The sequence below is a fragment of the Plectropomus leopardus genome, chromosome 9 (assembly GCF_026936395.1).
Source record: "Plectropomus leopardus strain MGB_pleo_1.0 chromosome 9, ASM2693639v1, whole genome shotgun sequence".
NCBI classification, from domain to species: Eukaryota; Metazoa; Chordata; class Actinopteri; order Perciformes; family Serranidae; genus Plectropomus; species Plectropomus leopardus.
The window spans coordinates 11,198,160-11,226,093 of record NC_142184.1 but is presented as its reverse complement, the minus strand read 5'-3'; the positions used below and the strand labels follow the sequence as shown (position 1 = coordinate 11,226,093).

The window sequence follows — 27,934 nt, the reverse complement described above, 5'->3', positions numbered from 1 at the left end:
GTCAGATTTACTATATATTTGAAGTGTCTCAGAAAAAGAAAAAATAAAATCTTTTTTGTTACCATCTTTCCACAGTTAAACAAGAAAATACTGTCAAGGGAAACTCAAAGAGGATATTTTGTGCTAAAAAGACAGAGACTTTGGAAGATATCCACAACGTCTGACTGAATCTGGCTGCTGAGGCCCACAAAATATGACTGTGGATTTTGTCCTGCATCACTAACACTGAAAAACATTAAGGACGGATCTTTCTCACAGCAAGCAAAACCTGCTTCAGTGTTTCAAACAGACGCTTTTCTACTATAAGACCAACTTGAAAAACTGTCCTATCCTTTAAAGAGATAGTTCACCCCGAAATGAAAAATACATATTTTTACTGCCTTCTCTTAAATAAAATGTAACTAGATGGCACTCCGCTTGCGGTGCTTAACGTACCAAGAATATATTTGAAAAAAAAGAAATGCATCCACCAACTGCATCACTAAGCAGAAGTAAGCGTGTATCTACTGCTAGCTCACCTAGCACCACTGAGGTAGCCAATGTTACAGCTCAGCCGAGAAGGATGTCAATAATTTTTACATCTTGCGCTGTCACAAGCGTGAGCCTCTGGTCCATGAGTACATACACGCTTCCTTCTGCTGTTGTTGCTGTTGAGTTTTTCAAAAGTATTTTGGCGCTTTGAGCACCACGAGCCAAGTGCCATCTTGTTCTGTTATACCGGAGAGAAGTCAGACGTCTCCAAGTCTGATATCTCCAACACTCTGCAACTCACACCAAAGCAATCTAGACTGATAAATAGCAATGCAGGTAAAATGGAAAATATGTATTTTGGATTTTTGGGTAAACTGTCCCTTTATCAGCGGATAAATCAGGGGTTTCCTGAAGATAAAAATGTGTGCTACAACTCTCACAGATTCATAAAATCTCAGCTGTAGCTACAGATGCATTGAACTAAGCCCTTTTCACTAAAACCTAAAAATCAAACCTGAGTCACGGACTATAAGGACAAGCAGGGTGGAAGTGGTAATGAGGATTAAGCCAACCAGCATGGAAACATGAGAATGCTTTCCTTGAATGGTTTCATGACTCCTGCTGCTCTCTTTTAACAAACAGATGCCCGTCTGGTGCAGAAGTGAAAGTCAACAGGCAGTCAGACAGCACGCTCCTCAAATCTTACCACCAGTTACCAAAACACTTTGCATATTTGTCTTATTTTATGAATGTTGTTTTTGAATTTTGAATTGTGCGAGGATATCGGCCTTGAGGAGCCATCAGCGAACCTTCAGTTCAATGGAAACCCAACCTTGCACATATTTTACAATAGATTCAATAAAGCAAACTTTTATGACCTGCAGGCAGGAGGCCATGAAAAACACGCGGTCAAGTAAATGAAAGAATAATAATAGTGAGGGGAAAAAAAATGACATTGTGAAATATGGTTTTGTAATAATACTAATAAAAATTGTGGAATATAATGATCCGGAGGCTTTGGGCACACTGAAAAAAGGTAGAAAAACAGACTTGAGCCTGACAGTCTACGAGGCCTGCCTCTGGCTGTGGAAATATCCCTGACTGCTTGGCAGGGGCTCTGACTGCCGTTTCAGCCACTATCTTAATTCTCTCCTACAACATGTGTAGGAAATTTACTGCTTCATTTCATCTTGTCACAAAGGAGCACTCTGCACCTGGCTATCCCCCTTCCTCCGTCCGCCACTCTCTCCCTCGTCTCTCCTCCCTCTTCAGGAGAGTCTTAAAGCTAATGAGTTATGCTGAGTGAGACAGAAGGTCTTATCAAGCCTGTCACTGGCCCAGGGAGCTTACGTTCAGACAGATAAGGCAAATCAACATGTGAAATGTTCCTTTTACTTCAATGTACTGTAAAACTCCTCCCTGTGCTCGCACAGAGGGGAGCAGACGTCTGTGCCTTCAACCACAGATGAAAAATGAGAGCATTAATCCGTTAAAACTTTTACCTTCACAATGTTTGCCGTCCCCTTTATAGCCCGACTTGCAGATACATTTGTATGACTTCAGGGTGTTCTGGCAGATGGCATCGATGCTGCAGTTGTCAAGCGCCTCTGCACACTCGTCCACATCTATGAGTGAGGGAAGAGGGAGGAGTTGGTTAGCTGATGAAGATGAAATGTTTGTGATGATGGGACACAGTTTTACCACAAAATACAGATTTCCAAAATGTCAAAGTCGATGTAAGTGATTGTGCTTTATGTGATCACTCAGAGTTAAAGACCAAACAGAAAAACGCATTAAAAAGAACAAGGGAAGTTAACACAAATGCCATAATTTTGTGGCTTAACTTTAAATTGGTGCCACTGTCAACAATGATTTTTTTCTAAATTATGAACACAACCGCAGCTACTTATTGACTGTACTGCGGTGACCTTTAACTGATCAACATTTGTCCCTGAAAAAAGGTTCATGAAATTTGAAAAACAAAATATATTTACAGAAAAGATAAACCCAAATAAAAAATGGAAGGAAAACAAAAACAAAACAAAGTCTTGAGGCATCCATGGTCACTTAAGATGTCGACCATGAGCCGTAACACTCCCTGTTCGAATCTGCACAGGGGCCTTAGTTGCATGTCATCCGCCATGTCACTCTCCCCTCACTTCCTGTCAAGTCTCAGCTGTCAGTCATTGAATAAAGGCAAAAATGCAATGCAAACAAAAAGTCGACAGCCATGCTGCCAGCTCTGTGAGGCACGCAGGGCTTGGAGCTAAATGCTAACATCAGCATGCTAATGCAGATGTTTTAATTCTCAATGAAATAAGACAATGACAAATGCATTTTCCAGTTTTAATCCCGTGTCTGTGTCTTAACTAAGCATTTATCTCTTGTTTTAGGCCAAATGTATGTTTAAAAACAAAAAATCAGTATCTAAGTTTTTATACATCAAAATGTGTCTTTTCACTCCCTTTAAAACAGCTTCAAATGTTTGATGACTCCTCCTGCACTCAGAAAAGTTTACAAAAGTTCATCCAATCAAATGAGACTTTCGGCAACTAGCTAGCCGCACAAGTCACATAAAACCACATTTCACAGTTTGGGGGTTGTAGTAGCGAAGAGAGCAATATGGAGAGAGAACGGAGGAGATGTGTTTTTAGATATCAGTGAGCAAAACCTTTGTTTTCATTTCCAAAATAATATGACAGAGGTCTAATTCATTCATCTATTCTTTGTCCACTTTCTAATCTAACAGCGAGGGAGAAGTGTTTGAAGCCAACAGTCAGACTCTAAGCTTGATCACTTTGTGTCTTTTTCAAAGATTATTTTTGGGTGATTTTTGCATGTATTTACAGGACAGTTATATAGACAGGGAAGGTGGGAGAGAGAGGGAGAATGACATCAAATCAAGTCTTGCCACTGCAGAGGTCTCAGCCTATATGGGGCGCTCACCAGGTCTGCTAGAGGTCACACCAGCCTGTCCACCTTTTAGCAGTCTAATCCAACATGAAGACTTTGATTTAAATCCCTCTTGTAACTGTACACCACTCAAATATTCTTCTTCACTGTGAAATATGCCACATTAGAGAAGATAAAGACGCTCTGATGTCTGTTTCATGGGACTTTAAATGGCATAATGTTCACAAAGTTCACCATCTTAACGATCTTTAGGGTGTTAACATTGCTAATTAGCACTAAACACAAACTACAGTTGAGCCTGATGGATGGAAATGTCATTAGTTTTTTATGTATGTGGTCAAAATGTGACAAATTTAAATACTGATCCATTGGAACAGCGCAAGGGCAAAAGTCAAAAGATCACCAAAGTCATTAGTGTTAATTGTCTGGGCACCATAAATGTCTGTGTAAAGCTGTGATATTTATAGTCATCCATCCAATAATTGTTAAAATATTTCAGTCTGGACCAAAGTGTTGGATTAACCAACAGACCAACATTGCTATCTTTGGTGCTGCTCGCATGGCTGAACCCAAACCAATAAAATCTAAAAATTACCGAAAAAAACAAGCAGATTCCATCAAGACAAAGACAAGTTTGAGCTTTTGAAATGTAATGCACAGTATGAACATCAATCAAAGCCTGATGTTCAAGCCCAGGCTAATATGCTTGACTCGTTCTCGTCCTGAATAACAGACACGGACAGACATAAAACAGCTCAGTATAAAAGGCAACTGTTGCGTAACTGCTGTATTGAGAATTATTAGAGAATGTGAAAAGATAAGAATGGACATGGATTTAACCAGGAGCATGATCAGGTTTGCCTCATGGAGCCCCTAATCCCACAAAATCCCAGTTAACTAGCCCAGGTGTTTAGGATTACCCCCCTGCACACAGGGGAAGGGCAGCTTAACAAGGTTTACATAGCTTCCAATATCCACCCTTATCACAAGCCCTCTGCAGGAGCGGCCTGATCCCACTGGGAAATGACCTGCAACCTAAACCCCTGAGCTTAGCATATTGCCCATATCTGCCTATTCCTGGAGGACACGGAGTCTGCTGTGGAAAGGAGGACAGTGACGGCACAGAATGCACAAAACTCTGTATCACAATATTGAACCTAATATAGCCATTACCAGGAGTCTGAACACCTTTAGGCAAACGTAGTGAACACATGGTAGAACACAAAGCTCCCAGGTCAGATTCAAACTTATCCTGCTCTGACTTTAAATTTAACTACAAAGTTTGTAGAGGTTTCAGTGATATTCAGTGACATCGTGAAAAGTTTTAAGGTTACATTTAACAAGGGCTGATACGGCTGGTAGCAGCTCTGTGAGGCTGTACTTATGCACAGAGGTGCTTTGTGCGAAATGCCAACATTAGCATGCTAACATGTTCCCAGTGAAGACTGCCCATTGTTCTGATGACCCATATTTCCTAAGCCCCAGTAGTCCGAAAAATGTACCACTGGACCAAAAGCCCATTTGTCCGACAGGTCAGTATCGCGCAAACAAATGTGCATTGCTCCAAAGGGCCTTTTTTGGGGGAAATAGTGTACTGCCTACATTAGGTTTCCTAATACCTTTTTCCTAATACTTCCTGGAGCATCTTTTGCCACGTGCTGTTTATAAGAGTCAGAGGACAATGTACTCCACTTTCCACAATATTGTCGTCAATATTTTAATTAAATTATTGATTTATCTATTTATTCATTCATTAATTATTATTATTCTCTTCCTTTTCTTTTAATATCACAGTTTCTTTACCCATGTTTTACGGTCATATTTTATCTCTATGTGTTAAATTACATCAAACATCCTTTTTTATGTTACATGTATGTGCAGGGTGTGGCTGGGGTGAGTGGGTTTGGGGGTCTGACTGATTATTTTTTAACTGCTTTGTCTCTACATGATGTTGTTTTGTAACCCTGTGAGTCTGTGAGTCTCTCCCAAAGAGAGGCACATGCATAATCCAGAGCAATGCCTCTGATTGGCTGGTGCTCGTTGCCTCCGTTGGTTAGGTAGTTTAGGTTTAGGCAAGAGAACTGAGATTGTTTTGGGTTAGGGACTGAATGTCAGGGTAAGACAGTCAGAGGCAGAGGAGGTCTGGTCATGCCTTCCAGGAAGATCCAGTGACGTCATTCTGCACAGTAATTAGCCATGTGCTTCTGTTTGGGGGAAACCTAAACTACCTAACCAACGGAGGCAACGAGAACCAGCTCTTGGAGCCATGCAAGTTCATTTTCGGGATACTGGCTGTTGAACTAATGGGCTTTCATTCCAATGGGACATGTTTCAGACGACTTTGGAATTATGAGCCATCAGAACAACAGCACGGCATCCTCACAATGAAAACTGAGAGGAAACAATTCAAAATCATGCTGAAAAAGTCAGCAATGGTCCATTGCCTAACAGTCTGTTAAGTGGCTCACTCTATATGTCTAGATAAGGATGGTCATATTTAAAAAAAAAAAAAAAAAAAATAGAATCACAACTTCACTGTTGTATGTTTTCGCCAACCAGTTAAGTTACAGATTTTATCCAATGACTGTCCAGACTCCAGACCATATTATATATGTACTGAAGACCTTAAGAAAATATATAAATAGTATATACAATATATAAATATATAAATATAAATATATAAATAGTATATACAATATATAAATTGTATATACATTGATGCTTTTATGCACATCTTCTACACGGCAGCGCAGAATATTTATGTCATCATGGTTTCAAGTTTAGCGTCACCAATTCAGTATCTGACCAAATATCTCTCCTGTTGTTCCTGAATTATGACAGCAAATAATGGCCAGTTGGCTTAGCTGGCCAGCACTTCATCATTTCATGTTATCAGACATTTTTGTAAAATGTTGTTATAATATAAGCGCATGAATTCTGGAGCAATGGTCGAAAATGTGTAAGGTCACAATGAGATTGACCTTTGACCAACAAATTCTAAAAAGTTCATCACTGAGTCCATTTGGACGTCTGTGCCAAATTTGAAGAAATTCGCTCATGCCCTTCTTGAAATATCGTGTTCACAAGAATGGGACAGATACATGGACAACCCGAAATCATTGCTGGCAGCATATAAAGGCATAAAAAGGGATCTAATAATGTTGTTTATTCAATATTTCTGTTGAAAGGTTAGGAGATAACAAGAAGTGATTATAATTCGGCCTGAGGGAGACATGATTGTCTGCACAAAATTTAATTGCAATCCGTCCAATAATTGTTAAAATATTTCAATAAAAAAAACAAAATGTCAACCTGCTGCTGGCTCTACAGGAAAAGTCAAGAGATCACTCAAATCAGTGCGATTCATCCAGACATTGATGGTCTCCTCTGTGGACAATCATTATTTTTATCTTAATATATCCAACGGTGAAATATTTCTGCTAGACCAAAGTGGTGGACAGCTTCAATGATTAGTTGATTAATTGATTAGTCAAAATTTAATTGCCAACTATGTTTATAATCCAATAATCATTTATTATTTCTTTTAAGAAAAGAAGCCAAACATTGGCTGGTGTCATACTGTATTCTTTTCTTCATTCATTTCTTTGGATTTTTGGACCGTTGGTCAGATCTGAAGACATCACCGTGGGCTCTGGGAAATTACACAGGGTATGTTTCACTATTTTCTTACATTTTATTGACAAAACAATCAATTAAGAAAATAATGGGGCAGATTAATCAATACTGAAAATAATCATAAGTTGCAGCCCTGAGCCCAACATTAGACATTACTGTCTGGAGATCCACACTAGCTTTGCTTTGAAGGATTAAATGTTTGAGTTGGGGATTCAGGTTTAAAAATAGTATGGTCAGTGGAGATGTACCAGTTGTCAAAATGAAATGTTAAACATCTGCTTTTTGTCACCTGATACAAAAGTTGAGTATCAACACGTGTCTGTCCAAATAAAGCGATACCAGCTGAGGTGTTTTTGAACAGTACCATCACTTTAGTAATGATTTGTAGAGTATTATGTGTCTGTATAGTGTTTTAGTTTCTGTGCAACATGCAGTGAGGAATATAACACCTGGGACAGTTGTTGCTTCTCTCTTGCCAAGTTTCCACAAAGCCATTTAGTGATGCAAGAGCTCCCCGAGCTCTGCATTGATTTATATTATGCGAGAACAATATGGATTCTCAGGAGGAGCTGCCCGCGTCCTTTCTCCTCACAGACTGTCTTCCAGGATTAGAGCAGGAGAGGCCGCGTGAGGAAGTGTTTTTCAATAGAGGAGGCATTAATCACAACAAAATATCTGTCTTATTGTCAGGTTTGTTGGTGCCAAGTCTCTGTTGTAATTAATATTCATTATGACAGAAACTCAAAGAATCCCTCTTTTCATCTTGTTATTAATGTTCCCATCTGGAGCATCAGTTCACTTTATCTTTCCAGTCTGCAAGGCTGCCGCCTCTCACTTACTTTGAGACAGGCTCATAAACACACACACACACACACACACACACACACACACACTTTTCAAAACACGCCTGAAGTTGGAAACCGCAAGTACGATTCACAGATTGACAGTGTAACACATCAGCTGAAAGGTTAATGATGAAATTAAAACACAAATATACAAATAGTGCAGAAAAACAGCCAATTATAGATCTGTTTCCATCAAAACTCTGTTCTTTCTCTCAAGTCAAATTTGCATCCAGAACAGTTTGATGCTTTTGTTGCTTCAGGCAATTGTTGAGTGCAGAAGAGCAGCAGCAGATATTGGGCTTTAAGTATCTCTAATGTTATGCAACTGCCATCTCATGATACACAACGACTTCAGTGAAATTTTAAATGATGACAGAGCAGCTTGCTATGCATTCAGGGTTTTAAACAAACAAAACAGCCTCTATGTTTGCTATAACCACCTAAATTATGTAACCAACTGTGCAAAAGCTGCTCCCTCCTCAAAAATCTCCCCCAATCTATAAAAGGTTGGTAAATCTGCACTACAGTTACATCTTTGTGCAAATATTACTTTTAACTTTTATCTTCTGTAGCACAAGTTACAACCTCACTAATAAAGATTAGAAACATGAAAAATATAACTTGCCTACAATGAGAAACCCATTTACCAAGGTCTAGAAATCAAACGGGACACAATGAGACAAGCAATTTGTGACTCCCACATTCCCACTGCCTTTGGTGTGAGCTGCACAGGATGAAATAAAAACAAATTAAGAAACCCTGGCCCACAAACTACAATAGCCCGTGTCTGTCAAAGCATTGTTTAAAAAATCCACCCATAAAAGTTACTGGGAGCGTTCCAACAGACACATGGACGACAAAAGCTAAATGTGCTGGTCTTGTTGGAAACCCAACATGTCTTTGCCGTGGAAATAAACATGTCAGAGTCAATACATCCTTCGGTTCAGTCCAGAGGACGATCCTCTGAACGCTTGAGGAAAAAAAACATGCAGTGTGCTCAGTAATGCTGCCCTGGTAATTGACTCATGCCCAAGATGAAAAGATTGTGTTTTTCATTGAGACTTTCTTTCATTCTTTTGTGTTGAGGAATCACAGTTGTTGAGAACAAGTTAAGGCAGCGGAGGATGAAGACGGCGCTTCGAGACAAGGATGAATAAACAAAGTCAAAACAACAAACCCAGAGAAGAAAGAGATGTTGGGCAATGCTCAGATGTTTAAACAGTTTCCTCCGGGGAATGTGTCATTTCAAATATTGCTGCTGTAACAGCTCTCCCCTGGTTCATGTACTTGAGCACATTAAAGCCACAAATAGCTTAGAGTCTGTTTAAACCCAATGACATTCTCAGAGCAAGGAATTAAATGATTTTTATTGGATGAAAAACAAGTCGTGCAATAATAATACTACTTCATGCTCTATTGTATGCTCAATAAAACCTTAAACTCTGCCATGTATCAAACTCCTAAATCCCTAAATGCTTCATCACATGCTTTTGACTCAGCAAAGCAGACTTTTCATATTGGGAAGGCAGTGATAGGAGGGTTGCAGGGCTACGTGGGCGTACAAACAGGATTTAGTGATGCACCGATTTATCTGTCGAACACATTGGCCGATATTCATCTTGTTCCCATCAGCCTATTGGCAAATAAGATGCCATTCACTGATAGCAGTGGCTGTTTTTCTGTTGTTTCACATCAATTTTGGGGCAAGCTAAAAAGCAAGCTCAAGACTAAAGGCCACAAGCTTTAATTAATGAGCAGATACAAGAAGAAAACATTGACTGTTTGGGAAATGGGCTCTGTGGTGACGCTGCTGTATGACAGGATGACTAGCTGAAGCCTGCATCACATTGTTCACGAGATAATGTGACAAACGTCTTCACTCACTATCAACCCTTCAGACGACGCACCTGACTCTTTTCCTGATAATGCTACACTGTGAACAATGAACCTGTGTTGAAATTATCAGGATAGCTAGTTACTCTGAGCTATAAGCAGCTGGTGGCCACAACTAACAGCTCACGGAGGTTGTATTGAGTCACACAGATGATGCGCTGAAGCTCTATTCAGTAAAAATCAGCGTTGGGCGAAGGTAAATTATAAGGTTCTCATGATGAGTTCAAATGTAATCTTGAAAAATGTAGTTTTCTGCAAGAATCTTGAATAAATACAGTTGTTTGAAGGAGAAATGTGTTTAGGTTTTCACAGCAAAATAAAATAGAAATTAGAAAGGGAATTATGATATATATGGTAAAAAAAAGAGCTTTTAAGGATTATTTTTGGGCACTCTTGCCTTTAATGACAGGGAAGCTGTAGATTGACAGGAAAGGTGGGGGAGAGAGAGACGGGTGACGATATCCAACTAAAGGCCGTGGGCTGGAATCGAACTCAAGCCGCTGCAAAGGACTCAGCCTATATCCAGCAAACACTACCAGGTTAGCGAGAGGTCGCCCAAGTAAAAAGGCTTTTGAAACAGTTTTCTATTAAAAGATGTTTTTCTCGTGACAGGCTACATTAAAGGGGGTTTTATTCATTTGTATGATTACTTTTAGGCCCATTCAAAGGTAGTGTAATGATAGGCTTAATTCCTTCAGAGCAGTTCAGTTAATTTTTATAGTGTAGTTCTTTGTTTCCCTGGCAGAAAAGGGAGAATAAATAACAACAAAAACAAAATAGACAAGAATATAAAAACATCGCTTTCAGCCATTGTCCAAATTGTTACTTCAAACATCAGTATCAGCCCAAAATTTCAAATTGCATTCCTAATGGGATTCATATAAGTTGCAGGATAAAAGATCGTAATGTCCAGGGATGGTTATTAAGAAAGTTACTGTGAAAAGCCATTAGTCCTTTTATCCCAAAGTACATGTAAGTCAGAGCTGCCGGGCGGCTAAGGGCTGCTGGCCATGGAGGTGAGACCCTGTCAGAGGTGCTTTTCCTCCCTGATTTATGAGAAGGCCATGGGATAAGCAGTGTATTTAGCAGGCCTGCTGAGGGGGTTTTGCAGGAATAAAACTCAGAGGGCTGAGCGCGAGTGTGTGGGAGAACTGTAGGGCCGAAGGTGTGTAGTTCAAACATAGAGTAATGTTTACTTTGAGTGTTGAGACCCTCGCTGTTTGCTTTGCCCCAAACCTGCCCCCCTCCAACCCATCACCTTTCCTTTAGATACAGAAATAGACTGAGTGGAACTGGGACACCCATAGGTGTAGCTTTACTCGTGCTGCCTGCTGCCAACTTCAAAATAATAGTCAGAAAAATACGGACTAAGTGATGCATTCAGTCTGCAAGAGTATGCGTTTCCCTGACAGAGTGATTTGGTGCATTTTTAACAGCTACAGTTTCGCATTAGAGACACAAGATTCTTTTTTGACAAAAGCATTTTCAGATGAAATCATTTTCATGAGCCGCTTGCGGCAGAGGAGGAAGGGTGCTGGGTTCAAGTCCATAAAAAGGTGTTCTTGGGATCACAGCGTTTGTGATACTGCATATAATTACAAAGGAACAAGTAGTGTAATTATCCATCTTAGAACCACACTTACACTATACTTAGGGTTGTGGTTGTGCAGGATGGGGTTAAGGTCAGGATAATTACTTTAGATACAGAGCAGGAGCGAGTCTGAATGGCCGTACTGTATCAAAGACAGACGGCAACAGCTCTTTTATCTGCCTACTGTAAATGACCCATATGATGATGTTCAACTCACAAACAACAATCAGCATAAGTTAAAAAAAACAGGTCCGGAAAAGCGGCTCATTTCCTTGATCTTGATTTGGGATCAGTGAAACTACACAGAGAAGAATCTTTTCAACACCAAAGAAAAAGCAAAATCTCCAATGTTCTTGTAAACTACATTATCTGGATACTTATAGATCCTCTGCAGGCATGTTTTAAGGAAGTAGGGCTGTCAGCGTTAATGGCGATGTGATTATGGAACATATATATTTTTTTGGGTTTTTTTGTGTGTTTTTAAATCGTGTTATTTGCCAGCTGACATTTGTATCTCTTAGAGGCTGTAAAAAGCTGTCGTTTAATAGCTGAAACAATAACAACCAAACATGTCACGCTAGCTTCTCATGAAAGGGGCTAAATAATGATCCAAATTTAGGCTAAATATTGTGAATGGAGAGATAGCATGCCATTTCACAGGGGTCCCTTGACCTCCGTTATCTGATTGAAAATGGGTTCTATGGGTACCCACGAGTCTCCCGTTGACAGACATGCCCACTTTATGCTCGTCCCATGTAGTTTTGGGCAAAAACTATGCAGTTTTTTTACTGTCATTTTATTCCTAATCAAGACAATCTGATGAGAATTGCTTTATTCTGTCAATTTGGACGTCATAACTGTTTTGTAATGCAAAAGAAGAAAACCCATATCTGTTTTCAAAATCTTTCAAGGCCTTGATTTTTCTGACTCAAATTCATAAACTTTCAGGGATTTCAAGGACATGCGGGAAACAGTTCTTTCTTTAATAGAGCATGGAGGTGTGGTTATCCAGAGCCCTTTAAGTGCACTATGGTTATCTATTAGCATTACCATGGCAACCCGATGGGCATTCTTGTTTATGTCTCAAGATCAACATCATTAGAAAGGATAGCGACTGCATGGGTATCAGCATAAATAGCAATAGTACATGAGTTACATTCACCTAAAAACAAAGATCTCAATGAGACAGACTCCTCAGATCCCTGACTCTTGAGCCAATGGCTCACATTTTTGGCGACATCACCAGTGTCTCAATGGCTTCTCAACCTCCAGATCCAGTGCTGCACACCCTGCTCTAACTCGAGATTTGCGCAGCTCATACACATTTCATCAACTGCGAGACTGCTGAGCAGCGAGATCGAGACGTTCCACAAGTTCTCTTAACCTTTTATGTGATATAAGAACCAATAAACAGCCACGTGTTACATGCCACAATCATAATAACACGAGTAAGACAGACAGACTTTTGCTATTTCAGCTCAAATCAGCTGTTCATCTGCTTTTTGAGTGTGCTTTATTCTACTGAACAAGAGTATCGCCGAGTAGGAGCTCTCAACTTGCTTTTGGGCTCAGTACGGGTTTGTGCTTATGATGATGACAAGCTCGCACACAATGACGATTATCGGTTTGACAGTTATGCTAAAAGAGGCTCTGTGCACCTGCGCATGCTTGGAGGACGACGTATGCAGCATACACTATAGTGATATACGTATATTGTTCCTTTTATAGCATCAACTTTCTTTTTAAACTTTAAGCACAAAATTAACTTGATTGTCAAACAATATTTGGTGAACAGTGTGGCTTAGCAATACTGTCAAGACATGACAAGAACAAGAAATGTCATAAAAATGTTATAATACTGAAGACGAGATGTCACCTGCTTCACTGAAAAGTCAGTTCTCAGAGAATGTGAACTAGAGGTTTCAATTTTTCATATTACATGTTTAAGTTGCATATTTGACCACAATTAGCTTACAAAGAAGCATCATTCTGTACTGTGGAGCTCAAACATCAACGTGAACAGTAAGAAAAATACATTTTTAATCGGAGGGGGGGCACATTTCTACAGTTAACGTCCCCACATGCAGCCATGGTGCAGCTACATGTGCTTAAACCAAAATCAAAACTGCTAGACTCTTTTTTTCAAATGCACTTTATGCACCACACATCACATTAATATTAGCATACCAAATACATCTACATCTGGTGCTATATATGGTATGCACTAATGAGAGGAAGTGAGGAGAGGTTGTGGAAAGGACAGGAACTATGGCTGCGTGTTGCAACATTATAACAGCACGCTGTGAAAATGTCGTAGATTTTCAAAATGTGCACCAGGGCAGCAGACTGGCCAGCCTCCCAAAAAAAAAGGTTTTGATGAAATGCAGACGTCAACATTAACACAAAATTTAGCATCTCTCCCCCCTCTCGCCCAGATCCCCTTCAGCTAATGAAGGGACACACTGTTGGCTGTCCGGCAAGCCTCTAAAAAGTTGTGAATAAAAATATCAACTGCTTCCATTCGGGATATTTACACTCATCCTTCACACACTCTAAATGTTTAGGAATCATGACCACTGACTGATCCTGTGCTTTCAGAAACTGTGATCACAACTTCAAAACCCCGGGTCCCTCCCTGCTTGTGTCCACCAACCATGAAGCCTCAGATTAATCTGAGGCCAGAGGGAAAATGAACGAGAACATGCAGGCTGAGTTTAAGGAGGGCAATATCGTGTTAACATGCTGAAAGACTGTCTGTGCCTTTACCTGTTTTTACACAGGACTTCCTTTTTATTACTTATGTCTGCTGGTTGTCTATTATTTATGTCTGTTAGCTGTGTGAGACAATGACAGTAATGACTTAACCTGGTTGTGTTTGTATAAAGGAGTAATCCACCAATTTTAAACATGAAATTCAGTTTACTGACAAGGGAATATGACTCAGCCTGTGTTGTATAATGTCCTGGAGGCAGATTTCAAAAGTTTGAATAATATAAATAAATAACCCCAGTGATGTAATCAAATGTAAGATGCTGTTGAGTTGCACTATGGGAATTTTTCTTCACTGTCTCTAAAGTTTGATACATACTAGAGATCTGAAATTTAAAGATCCACATACACATTTAAGTATGTTGCTTTAGTACTGGGACGTGCTTTATAGTAAAACATGACATGCAGACGGGATATAACATGGGGAGAAATTTGATTTGATCGCTGAAGTGGGCGTGTCATAATAGTGCTGCCCCAATGGTGTGTGCTGACGAGGTAGCAGTCCTGGAAAAAGAGAATGAGTCAATCGTCTGTCCTGCCAGGATTTTGCGATGTTGCAATTGCAACAATTAATCCAAATTCAGCCAATGCCTGTGAATCTTGCACGACCTTTTGTCCAACGACTGCAACTAATCTGCAAATTTTACAATTAAAAATGGGTAAAATCTTTTTTCATTGTAGAACTGCACAGTGTGCTGATTCTATTAGGCTCCAAAACCCCCACCCTCCGAAAATATAACACTGAATGCACTTAATGCTCATAGGCTCAGAATCGGCGACAACTTCACAACTATTTTTGCAATTTTCACTTGCCCCCGCCATTCACATTTATTGCAAAAAAAAATTAAAAGATTAATTTAAAAAAAACGCCTATAAACGTGTTGCAACTTTGTAACTTTGATGCCAAAAAAATCCATGAAATCAGGCATTTCAGGAGGCAACAATCCCAAAAACAGCCAGCAAAATCTTGTAGATAATCTTGAGCTGTCACAGATACCACTTTCGTCAAAGTGAATAAATTCTAGCCACGGGGCCGTAACCACAGGGTTTTGGAGGAAGGAATAGACATGGAGTTAAAATGCTGTTGCTAGTTAGCTAACTCAAGAATCTTAACTTAAAATTAGTGGTTTAAATGGTACTAGCTTACATAAACAAGTCACATCATGTTTTACAGGAAGAAAACTCAAAAGAACTTTTTGATAAAAGGATACAAAGAAAAAAAATGGGGGGCATTTTGTTAAAAAGGTGCACAGTATGACCTGAATTGTAATCTTAAAGGGTTAATTTAATCTAAACTTTGACTTATTTTAGGGCTGCTTAATTAAATAATTATATATAGTTTACATATATTTAGTCTGGTCTTCTATTGTCTGTGGAACATTAGAAAAATAACATTATTAAATGCATTAAACAAATATAAAGAATATAATATAAAGAATGCATTAAACAAATATAAAGAAAAAGTGACATTTGAATACAAAAACTGTGATATCGAAAAAATGACAAATTGATTTAATTGATTAATCACTGCAGCTATTATTTAGATTTCTGCAAAGTTTATATTCCCAAAGATTAAGATGTCCATTCATCAAACCATACAAAACTTGTGCCTATTCAACCAAATTTTACATTCTGATTCACAATCACAAGTTTCTTTATCAGAGGTTTTACACTATATTATGCACCCTTTAAATTTCTACTGGAAATTATGGAAGTAAACAGTGGAAATAGTGACCTTGTAATATTCTGCAATATTCCGTAAAGCTTTCAACAACTTGCATTGCCTCCTCAGTCCAAAATAATAATGTACCATTGCGATTTCTTACTCTAAAACAGTCTGTTTCTGTATTACTCAAATTCTGATACATAATGGATGTGTATTTGAGGTGTTGCACTAACTCAAGCTAACACGTAGGAGATCTCTCTACCTGCTTCTTCAGTCAGTTGTTTGCTTTTTGCACCTTTTAGAGCGAGTGCTTTCCAACAAAACAGACAGCGACAGTGATGAGACTGGAGCCTGCAGAGTAAAGAGCAAGTGGACTCACCTTGCTCCATTTATAAAACATGTCTCGGGCTCAGACTCTGTGAATAAATAATGGAGATTCTCTGTAATTTTGATCATAGGCCGAGCATCTGGTGCTGTGCCTTTCCTTTAGCATGTGTGGCCCTAATAGACTATGACTCACAGACCTCCGGACCACCTCCAGTAGAAAAACACTTATTACAGTAATTAAGTGAATCATAGAGTAATAGTAAGAGAGCGCAGAGAGACGCTGACATGACACGCTCCAAGTGTCGGAGGTCTAATACATACCACACTGAATAATTTAGCAAAACTTGTAACTGTTTCCCATAAGGAGCCATAGTGACAAGAAATTCATTTGTACCTTTCAAGGGATTTTTCACCCTGCCTGGCATGTGTCCCCCACTGTTAATGACTTCTTGGCCTCATGCAGCATATTTTATGTACGGAAAGGGTGGCACTTAGACCAGCTGTATACCTTATATTTATACAACCAGAGCTAACTGACATGACACTCTCCCCTCTGCACACAGCAATTACATTCATTGGTGGTTACTTTAACCAGTTACAGTACCGACTATAAAGATGGCAAAGTAGCAATTACAGCACAAGTGTGATATTTTTAGTTGTTTCCTGTCAAACTGAGGTATAAAGTGAATGGTTCTCTGTGTAAGCTGTGAAGCAGGCATTAACTACCAAAGCTCAGAAATGTGAAGTTCAGTGGGCTGGAACTGACTGGATATATAAGCCTCATTTAAATGCTGTGAGACAGCGTAATCACTTAATGCAAACATTTCACTCATACAGACGTATCAAGTGTTTAGTGACCTCTCCATCACTGCGCCCACTGTATTACATTTAGACTGCGTAAGGGGATGCCAGAGCAAGAAAATATAATATTCTCTAAAGGTTTTCACACAAGGTAAAAACGTGAGGGCAAGTTTGGGGCAAAGATTTTTCATGCAGTGGTGCCCCTTAGGAGGCAGTGGTGCCTTGATACAATTGCTAGCCAACAAAAATAATTGGAGGCTGACATTAATGTCTTTAAGAGAATATGGTGGGGTCATTTTTTAAGCTAGCGCAAAGATAATGGTATCTTGTGAAATTAGACAACATAGGGCATCCATGGGTACCAACTATGGTGGAATAGATTTTGGGAAGGGGGCTCAATAATGCCCCAAATTTAGGCTACATTTTGGCCAAAAAACAACTGGCCATTTTCATGGGGTCCCTTGAGCTCTCACCTTAAGATATTTGAATGCAAATGGTTTGTTTGGGTAACAATGAGTCTCCCATTAAATAATTCAAATTAATGTTGTATAATTGTTTTTTTATGGAAAAGAACCATCAGCCCTTGGAGAACAATGATTCGCCCAGCATGTATAAACTGATACACAACACACTAAAACAGTATTGTTATAGTGCTCCAAATGCTAACTTTACTGGTATTAGTCTGTTCACATCAGATAAGCAGCAATATTAACTACAAATAGAAAATCAAGGTGAAATACCATAATTCTTCATATCTCCACTGCAACCAAAAGTGATTTTTATTATGCAATCTCTAGGCAATTCTTTAACTAATAATATTTTTATCATGATTGTTTATAAACTGTCAAAAAATACTAAAAAAAAAGCCAATATATTCTGGCAGAGCCCAAACTGACATCTTTCATGGTTTGCTTTATCTAACCAACAGTCCCAACCCGAAAATAAGTTTACAAACGAACTCTCACATCAGAAAGGTGTAAATTTATAAAAATGCATTTATACTCAGAAAATTGCAATTAGATAGCTGCAAGCTAACAAAAAATGTCATGCAGATGTTTCACCCTTGGAAATTTTTTCCATTTTCACATCTCAAATTGTCATCCTGCCTCACATTTTCCCTAAAAACTTGGTTGTCGAAAATCATTATCATTAGTGGCTAAATTCAAAGTGTACCCTGTAATTAATCATTGCAGCACAATGTCATGTCTGGCACTTAAATAGGTTTATATAATTAGAAAAATATAACTGTGTTGACATTTTATCAGAAAAAAATTGTAGATATGCAAATGTTCTGACTCACATATTTCCACCAACAGACACCCACTCATGTAGACATGTTTTCTGTCTCCATCCCATTTAAAGTTATACACAGGGCTGGGCAATATATTGATATAACATGAGACTAGATATTGTCTTAGATTGTGGATTTCATCCCTAGCCCTTATTTTACACGCTTGTATGTTTTTGTCTGGACTCCTGCAACTTTATGTTTGTATCAAACAGCGCTTCATTCACTGAGTCCGACTGGTGCAGAACTCTGCCGCCTGAATTTAAACAAGCACTAAGAAATTCAAACACATTACTCCTTTATTAGCCAACTTACACTGCCTGTATATTCAGTATTGATCTGAAATTTCACTAATCACTTTTAAAGCGTTAAAGGGCTTTGCTGCAAATTATTTCAGGGATTTATTGACCCCAACTGTGCCTAGGCGTCCCCTTAGATCAGTGGATGCAGCTCTGAGAACAAAGATGGCCTTTTAAAGTCCCCAAGACAGTTAAAAACTCTGCATTTAGAGATCAGACTACATCTTTAGCATATTCTAAATCCCTTCTTAAAACTTTATTTTATATGAGAGCATTTATTCATACTATATACATTTCTGGGTTTTTATTACCCCTTCCTGGCTATTTTATTTATTTATTTTTTTAAACTATTTTATTGCTCTGCATATTCATGCTTTTATGATCCCTCAGTTGTTATTTTATTGTTGTTTTTGGTTTTTATCTGCTATTTTCTGAAAACCACAAAATCTCTCTGCTATATGAATACAGTTTATTTTATTCTGTTATTGTCTGTTCAGTCTAAGGATGTGCATGTAATTTTGTGGATGCTGTTAAATTTGAAATCCAATATTACAAACAACTCATGTCCTCATCAGTATAAAGCAGCAGAAAACAATTCACACTGACAAAATCTATTTTTATACATATAAACAGCTTTTTTCCTTGTTCTGTTTGGCTTTAATTTAAAGTTTCTTGTCAAGGCACCTGACCAATTAAAGTAGCCACAGTAAACTTGTGAATGACACATATAGTCTATAAAACACTAGAGATTATGCAAAAAAAAAGAAAAAAGAAAAAATGGCTATATGCCTGTGGGGCTACAATGATAAATTGATCAAAAGAAAATTAATCTGCAACTATTTTGTTGATCGATCACGGAGGGAAAAAAAACATATTCCACTTTTTTATTTAAAATTTAAATATTATCTTGTCTTCTACGACAGTAAAACAAACATTTTAGGATGTTTCAATGGGCTCTGGGAAATTTCTACAGCTATTTTGCTATTTGCTGACATTTTAGAGACCAAATGATTAATTGATTAATCAAGAAAATAATCAGTAGATTAATCAATGATAAAAATAATCCGGCTGCAGTCCAAATGCCTGTATGATGGATGGTGTATGATTTAAAACAAAAGATCCATAAACAACCAGCGTTTGCCATTGATCAACAGTATAAGCTATTACAGTCTGCAATAAATATATATCTGGAGTTCAGCAGGGGTGATTAAATACTGCAGAGGGTCATATGTTTTTTCCCATGCCTCTGTCCATTGAGGAAGTCTCAAATTCATCAGTGAAGTCATCCCTCTTTCTACCCAGAATGCATTGGCCAGAACCCACCAAATAAATAACTAGGCTTTTTTTTTTCATCTGGATTCCTTGATGTATTGGGTTGGATTTTTCCATTACTAAGCAGAATAAGAGCATTTCCTTTCACTTCCAGCAGTCTCTAAAGCTGGCGCTCACCATCAGGAATGTAAACACACACAGTCTGTAAACAAGGCTCTCTCTGACCCCCCAACCCCCCTCCGACAACGCTGACCACCGCAGACCAGCCTAATGACGTCCCTCGCTGACCCCCCCAAACTCTCAAAGAGAGACGCAGCACCATTATTCAGCCGAGAGGTCACGGGGGTGGGGGTTGGGGGGGGGGGAGAGGGGGAAGGATGGGGGAGCGCCGGCCGGGGGCCTGGGAAAGTACAGAGACTGAGATGACAGTCCCACTGATATCTTCTCCTGAGTCAAAGTATCCCCAATCAGTGAGTAATGGAACAGAAAAACAAATGCAGGCACTGTGGTGGGGGGTTAGAGGATTAATGATCCAAGAGCCGCTGCAGCTGGCTGAGGGACGGCACTGAGGCTCCTCAGTGAGCCAGTGAAGGGGACTCTGGAGGTGAGTTTAAGACTGAGGGGTCAGAGTGCCGTCAACACTGACTCCATCCTCCCCCGAAACCAACAGAGATGTTGTCAGCACAGTGCCGCATCTGCACAGAGAACAAAGGCCACTGACGGGGTGAGAGGGGAAGACAGGCAGAGATGGGAGCAGGAGAGAGTTTTCTAATTTTAACCACAATGCTACAGCTGAGAGGAGCATCACAGGACTCATTTGGAACATATTGTTCAGATTAAAACCTGGATAAATAAACACGCTCTGCACTCCTGAGTGTGACGGTTCAAACCTCACTGGATGCTGGTGCTGCATAGAAAACAGTCGTTTTCAGAAAAGTTTGGGTGATCTAAACTAGTTTTCCTCTGTTGCACAGGAAATCTACAGCTTTGTCAGCCCTGCAACCATTCTAAATGAGGTGACAAATAGTGGTCACAGGGGCCTCGCTAGCTGCTGATAAGGTGATTTTCTGCTTGAGGAAGGGAGAAAAGGTACCATGACAGAGGAATCTCAACAGCTGATGGGTTCCCCTGGGGAGCGACAGGGAATCTGCAGTGTCCACAGGTTAGGGTTTTGTTTGGCTGTGACCTAACATTCGTACTGCATACAGAATGACAAAAAACACAGTGATGGTTCAGATTCAGTATGTGCCTGCAGATAATGAGAGGAGGCAGCTGCTAAACAAAAATAATTTCATGCAAACTGAAGGAAAAACAAAACTGATCAGATTCTGGCCACAAACACACACACCACACATGGAAACACTAACTCACAGGAGACTTTCAAACAAAACAGTTTGGGAAATATACTCATTCTTTCTCTATTGGAGAGTTAGATGAGAAGATCAACACCACTCTCATATCAGTCAGTTAAATATGAAGCTACAGCGAGTTAGCTTAGCTTAGCAGCAAGACTGTAAACAGGGAGAAACAGCTAACCTCTGTCAAGTCGTCTACCAGCACCACTAAAGCTCACTAATATCTCATTAAAACTTAATGAATTTGCGCAAAAACTTTAGTGTAAATTAGACAATAATTTATGGTTTTACAGAGGGGCTATGTGTTGGACTACTCTTTGACTCTGAGCAGTTGCCAGGCAACCAGCAGGGACTCAGGAAGTCAGCAGACTGATTATAAACAAACGAGGTGTAATGTGTTAATTAGTGAGCTTTAAAGGAGCTGGTGGATTCATTTTGTAACCATCTGACAGAGGCAGGCTAGCTGTTTCCAGCCTTTATAATAAGCTAAGCTAATCACCTCTGGCTGTAGCCTTAAATTTAAAGGAACAGTTCACCCCAAAATCAAATAAACACATTTTTCCTCTTAACTGTAGAGGTATTTATCAAGCTAGATTTTTTTTGTGCGTGAGTTGCCCATCGTTGGAGATATCGGCCGTAGAGATGTCTTGAATAATGGAAGCAGATGGCACTCAGCTTGGGGTGGTCAAAGCGCCAAAAAAAGACACATTGTTGTCACGTGACAGGCTGTTTTCATGTACTGTTCGTGTGTATATCTATGAAAAGTAAAGCACCATTACAAGTATATAACTCACTCAATCATTAGCCAGTGCGTTATGAATAACTTGCATTGGGGATGAACTGTCCCTTTAACATACAGTCTTCAGAGTTGTATCAATCTTCTCAACTATTTACAATGAGTGTATTTCCTAAAATGTTGCACCACTCCTTCACATGCTGGAAACTAAGTGATGCTGTTGAATTCTTAATTTCCTAAACAGAAATGCAGCGATAAAAATGTGTCCCTGTAACAGAATGGAATGATAACCTGTTTCTCATTTTCTTAACTAAAAAGGGGATTTTAGCAAATATGCAGCACATTACAATAAACATTACCAGGGGAAATATTATATATGCTAATCAACTTGAAAGTGCACTTACTGAGATTCTCTTTTTGAGACCTCGAGTGGGGAAGTCAAATTTTTGAGGGCCAGAATCTTTGACACTACAGAGAAGAAAATGTCTTGGTTTTACATTCCAGCGGCCAGGATGAAAGTGAGCAACTGTCCAGAACGAAGGCCCACTGAATCGCCTTGGGTCACAGCTTGAACCAGACAGCTCCGACTTTACACGTGCCTGTAAACATGGCCCTCGCTCTGTATGAAGCTGCAGCCTGCCTGCCCTAAGACTAAAATGTTTGTATCAAGCCGCATCAAACTGAAGCCAGGGAATTAGGGGGAAAAAAATAGGCACAATAAACCTCAACCGTTCCCTGTCTTTAAAGGATTTTCTGTCTATAATGGAGCCTCATTTTGGGAAGTGAAAGCACTTCTGCCTGCTAAGTGCAATCATTAATATCCAGTCTAAAATCACTCATCGCAGTCATACACATTCACTTGTCCTCATAACACACCCACAGATCAAAGTCGTTTTTGTGATTCATACCGCACTGCTCTTGGACAGAATTGTTATCAAGTGTTTTCACCACTCAAGTAATGCCAAGATAATAATCTCTCTGCTCTCTCGGCTGCTCTGTAACAACATGTACAGTGGTACTGGAGCACTACTTGTCAGGCAGATGCTTTCTGAGTGTGTCTGCTGAGTGGTAAAGTGAAGTTGGATTGATTCCCTCCACCTACTCATCAGCGAGTGACCGAGGGCTACCCCGAGGCTCAACCTGTCTCAGATGCTGTGATCATAGCGAGAACACGACTATCTGACACTGCATGCCTGCTGCAGAGAGACAAAGACAAGAGTATGTATTGTTTAGGTTAAAGGGCATTTATAGGTTAGGAGCTCATGTGCTTTAACTGGGTTTGCATAGAAGTAACGAGCAGGAGAAATTACAGGGTGTCGTGTCACTTTAGTTAAAGGTTAAGTGTGTAAGATTTAGGGGGATTTAGTGGCATCTATAGCAGTGAGGACTGCAGACTGCAGCAAGCTTAACTTCTCCCAATTAGGCAGGGTTTCCCAGTCATTCATTTTGTGTGGCAGCCCTACACAATTAAAACATCTGCTGCCACGTATTGATTTTTTATTTTTGGAGCTGGGCTGTTTATAAGGAGCACTGTTGTAATACATTTGTATTGTTCAGTTATGCTCTGCACTCTCGGAGTGCACTCTCGGAGTGCAGAGCATACTGTGAGAACAGAGGGAGCAGTAAAATCACATGCAGTGAAAGTGAAACTTAACCGATCATTGCACTTGGTCTAGCAGTTTGTTTTCACTCCTTCTGCAGCAGCTGCTCGTCTCATCTATCGATCTGATCTGATTAGCTTTGATAACTTAAACTTCTCAAATTGCTGCTGAGAGAAAAAAAAATAATGACAAGCTCCGCCTGTGCTGCGTTCAAGGACCCGCAAAAACAACTTTAGAAAGGTGACACAGAGTGATAAAAAACATACATACAAACACAAAAGATACTGCCACACAGTGATTCTTAATCTGTGGGAAACACTAGAAGGTTTTTACCGGGAGCCGAATTACATGAAGAGGTCTCTTCTTCTCAAAAAACAGACGGACCAGTTGATAAAAACTGACAAAAACACTGAATATAGCAGTTTCACAGAACAAATCAGTATTTCTTCCAAGGTGTTTAGCATGATGGAGACAAGCCACTTGCCCAGTGCATGCTATGTGTGCTCACGTTATTTCTGAGCAGACGTTCAGGAGTTTTTTTCTGTGGGCCAAATTAATTGCAGAGATCTCTTTCTCTCCTCAACAAACAGGTCAGGTGATTACAACTAGTAAAAACCCTGAAAGAAGTTTCATATAAAAAAGTTAATTACAAAAAGTGTTTTTCCAGCAGTGCTTGTTGTGGAGAGGCTGTTTACTACAGCGTCCAACGCATTAAATGCAAACGGCCCTTTCTACAGTGAGTGTTTGGTTTGTCCGTTCTGGGCTATTGTAATGGTGATGCAACATAGCGAGCTCCGTAGCCAAAACCTTCTCTGTATGTATGTATAAAAAAACTCATTTTAAAGTCACAAAAACACAAGAATTCTTGTTTTTGGGTTATTATACATGAAACATACTTATCATATCATATTACAATACATCCCCCTAAATCTTGCACACTGAACCATTAAGTGATCCAAACCACAAATGTCCTTAACTTCTCAAAGTCACAGAGCATCCCGATGAGGACAGGAGATGTCCTTTTTTTCTGGCTGACCTGAATACATCTTCCATTTGCCGGCTGTTACAAATTACTTTACCAAAAAAATTATGCTCCGGTACCTTGGCAAGCAAATAGGGACTTTTGCTTGTTTTAAGGCACATCCAGTCTCGGAGGGGATAAATGTAACAGCTCGACAGCTAACACTGCAGGAGTTTGTCAGGACTCAGGGGCAACGCAGAAACCACACAGACTGAGAAACAGGGAGTGAAGGTGATGAAAGAGGAGCGCCAAAGTGGTGTCAAAATGTTAAAGATGACTGGCCCATGTTCATAGGAGACATTGTTGCAGTTTCTGTCCGCCTAACTGTCTTTTTTTTCCTCCTTTTTTCTGCTTAAAAGCGAACATTCAGAGAAGTTCAAGGCCATGTGCAGAAATAAAAGCCGCATTTAAATGGCTCTTTTATGTGGCTTCACATACAGTTTCAAAGAACTGTCCAAATGACCACAAACACAGCCCATACACTCTCTCTCTGCCCCAATTACACATCTGTGCACACACACTGACACTTCCATGCTTACACACAAGTCCTGCTACATATCCAGCTTTCTATCAAGTAACAAAAGTGGGCCGGACAGGAGCGGAGAAAGCGTCGAAGGGGACAGAGGGGAGATGTGGACGTCTTTTTCTTTTGTTGCAAAAATATAAATAGCACACAGGGCTGACAGCGAGCTTTCTGACACGGTGGGTGTGATGCAGTCGTTGCTTATGGCTGACAGAGAAAAAGCACAGCTACTTCATTAAGTGCAAAGGAAAGGAAGCGAGGACAAAGCAAACAAAGCAAGAGTTGGGTGAAAAAGGAAAGGGGTGAGTAAGTGTTGGGGGTGGAGGTGGAGGGATTTCTTCCTCCTTTCCATCTCGCTTAAAGTGGAGACTCAGGCGGCATCTCTAGGTAAGCTTCCCTGTCACTTGGGGCCTCATATTGCCAAGGCTGCTTGGTTCCCACAGTGTGTCCGGGCCTGGATCTGGCCTTCCTCCCCACTCCGGCAGCCCTGCGTCTTTAGACCCCCAGGCCCCGGAGCAGAGGTTACACCAACACAGCCAGCCACAGCAGCATGTCAGCCCCACACCAACCGTTGCCTTGGTGCCGCTGCATTAACGAAGAGCTCCTGACTCTGTTCGAGGGAAAGTGATTTGCCATGACGTCTATGGCTCCCGTCTTTCCTCCTCTCCTTCTCTCTTTCCTTGCTTGTTGCTGCTCGCTCACTAAGAAACCTTCTCTCTCACTGTCTGTCTCTGCACCCTTAATCTCTCCTGTTTCCACGGTCTCATTTTTCCCTTCTTTGTCATTCTCTCCACCACATCCTCGAATCTTCCCTCCCTCATTCCACTGCTCTTTCGCTCCCCTTTTTCTTCCTCGGGTAATGACTGATGCCTGAAACACAGTGCCATGATTAGGCTGACATTGATGAAAGACAAAGAGTCTTGTCGGCAACATCTGCGTTGAATAAATATTGAGATGACAAATTGTGCAATTTTTTTTCACTCATTGTTCGTTTCTCAAAATTGTTCCCAGCTTGCAGACTTGTCAGTGCCACAGAGTTGCCACCAACATCAAACACAATATTTATTTTCAGTTAGGCGCAAAATATGCTCACAAATAACTCTGGAGCCAAACACAGATAATATGTCAGTGCAGGGCTGCTTGCCTCGCACTGACAAACTGGAAGACTACTGAGTGGTCGTCCACGGCGTTTTACTCGGTGACCAACAAACAGGTGCATGCCATTACAGCCCCAACGCTCACACGGTGGCATTCCACGCTACAAGGAAGTGTGTAATCGATGTTGTGGAAAATAAAGTGAGAAAAAAGTAGTTCTAATTGCAAAATGTAAATATTGAGTTTTCCCACAAGTGGGGGCAGACCACCCAGGATGCAAAATAGTCACCCACCCCCTTTCTCTTTTTGCCTTGTCGACCGCCCGAGAGATGTCTTTTTGTGTGTGCGAAACATCACCGACCACAATCAACACTCACACAGAAACCCATGATGTGTCTTTGCATGCAAATACTTCTGGCAGCTCCCGCTTTTGCTTTGTGGGAAAATTAAGTGATGAAAACCTGGAGGGGAGTAAAGGCTGAGAGGGGATCAGAATTTGAGTGTAATACCATGTCTGTCTTGTTCCTGTAAGGTGCCAGTTTTTTTTTTTTAAATTTGATTCAGGCTGCCCTTGTCTGGTCTGAATAATTTTTCACAAGACAAGGGAGCAAGAGGGCAGCCAGCTGGGCGACTCTGCACTGTAGCTGCAGTGTCTGACAGACGGAGGCTCCTCCATGTGTGCGTTACAGGCCGGTGTCAAATACTTGTCTGGACTGTGACAAATACCTCCTGGTAGTCTTGCTACAATTACCTGCAGAATCAGCTATGAAACATAACTGTTCACACTGCTGGTGCCGTTTGAAGATCAAAGACAGCTGCTTTCTTATTTCCTGACAACAAAATACTGTCAGTAAAACTTAATCTAAGCTTTATTCTTTTCAAGTCTGCATAAACTTGTGAGAATACTGTGAACAAAAAAAGTACAAGATTTGTCAATGGAAGAAGTGCCTGAATCAAAATGAGAGTCACCGGTTCATCAAAGTGTCCAAAAACTTCACTTTAATTAAAAAAAATCTGCTTTTATGCGCCTAAATTCAAGTTCCATTTATTTACACTAAGTGTCATTAAACCAGTCAGTTAGGCAGCAAACAAACAGCACATTTCCAATCAACACGAGTAAAAAAAAAAGACGCTATTTTTGATGCAGAACTTACCTTGAGTGGTTTTACTTCCTGAAGCTGACTGTTGGACAAAGGCGACCAAGCAGAAACCTACAAATCCCAGACTCGCGCGTATCAAAGCGTGCATATACATGTTAACTTTCACTGTAGTTGAACACGAGCACTTTCTAAGATCTACGATGCGCGAGAGCACATAGGCTTCAAGGGTGCGCGTGTGGTATAAAGGTCTCTTGTTATTCCCCTCTGAGCAGCCGCTGATAGGAGACGGTGCGATCCCCCTTTTCTCTCCTCTTTTACGCCTGCTTATTTGAGTTTCAAGTGATCGGGGCTGAGGACAGACCGACAACGCGGAGCAGCGGAGGAAGGCTTTTCTGTTATCATGTTTCAAGCCAGACCAATGTCAATTTAAGAGAGAGAGAGAGAGAGAGAGAGAGAGAGGGAGAGAGATGGAGCGGCGGGGTCTGAAGGGGGAGGAGAGAAGGAGAAGAAGCGTCCGCGCTGCGCTCCGGACTCCGCTGCTGCTCCTTCTCCTCTCTCACTAACCCTCACACACTTTGCTTTTTTTTTTGTTCTGCAGAAATTTACACACAGGTGCTGATCGGGCTGCTCAACATGGGTCGGAGTGACCACGTGCTCGGGCTCGTGCGGTCACCTGGCCGGTGCCACCTGTGCAAAAAAAAAAAAAAAAGTGTCCCGTCACGTCGGCGTGGT

At 40.4% G+C, this 27,934-nt stretch overlaps 1 protein-coding gene across 2 annotated transcripts in view; it reads right to left on the bottom strand.

Annotated features, from left to right (window-relative positions):
- scube3 (signal peptide, CUB domain, EGF-like 3) overlaps positions 1-27,640 on the bottom strand; it is a 106,366-nt gene extending 78,726 nt beyond the window's left edge. For both annotated transcript variants that reach the window (XM_042491616.2, XM_042491617.2), the window contains exons 1-2: positions 27,257-27,640; positions 1,974-2,096 (exon numbers count right to left, since the gene is read on the bottom strand). In XM_042491616.2, the coding sequence (XP_042347550.1) occupies positions 1,974-2,096; positions 27,257-27,356 (223 nt within the window). In that variant the 5' untranslated portion in view covers positions 27,357-27,640. The remainder of the gene's footprint in view (positions 1-1,973; positions 2,097-27,256) is intronic.
- Positions 27,641-27,934: the final 294 nt, after the last annotated feature.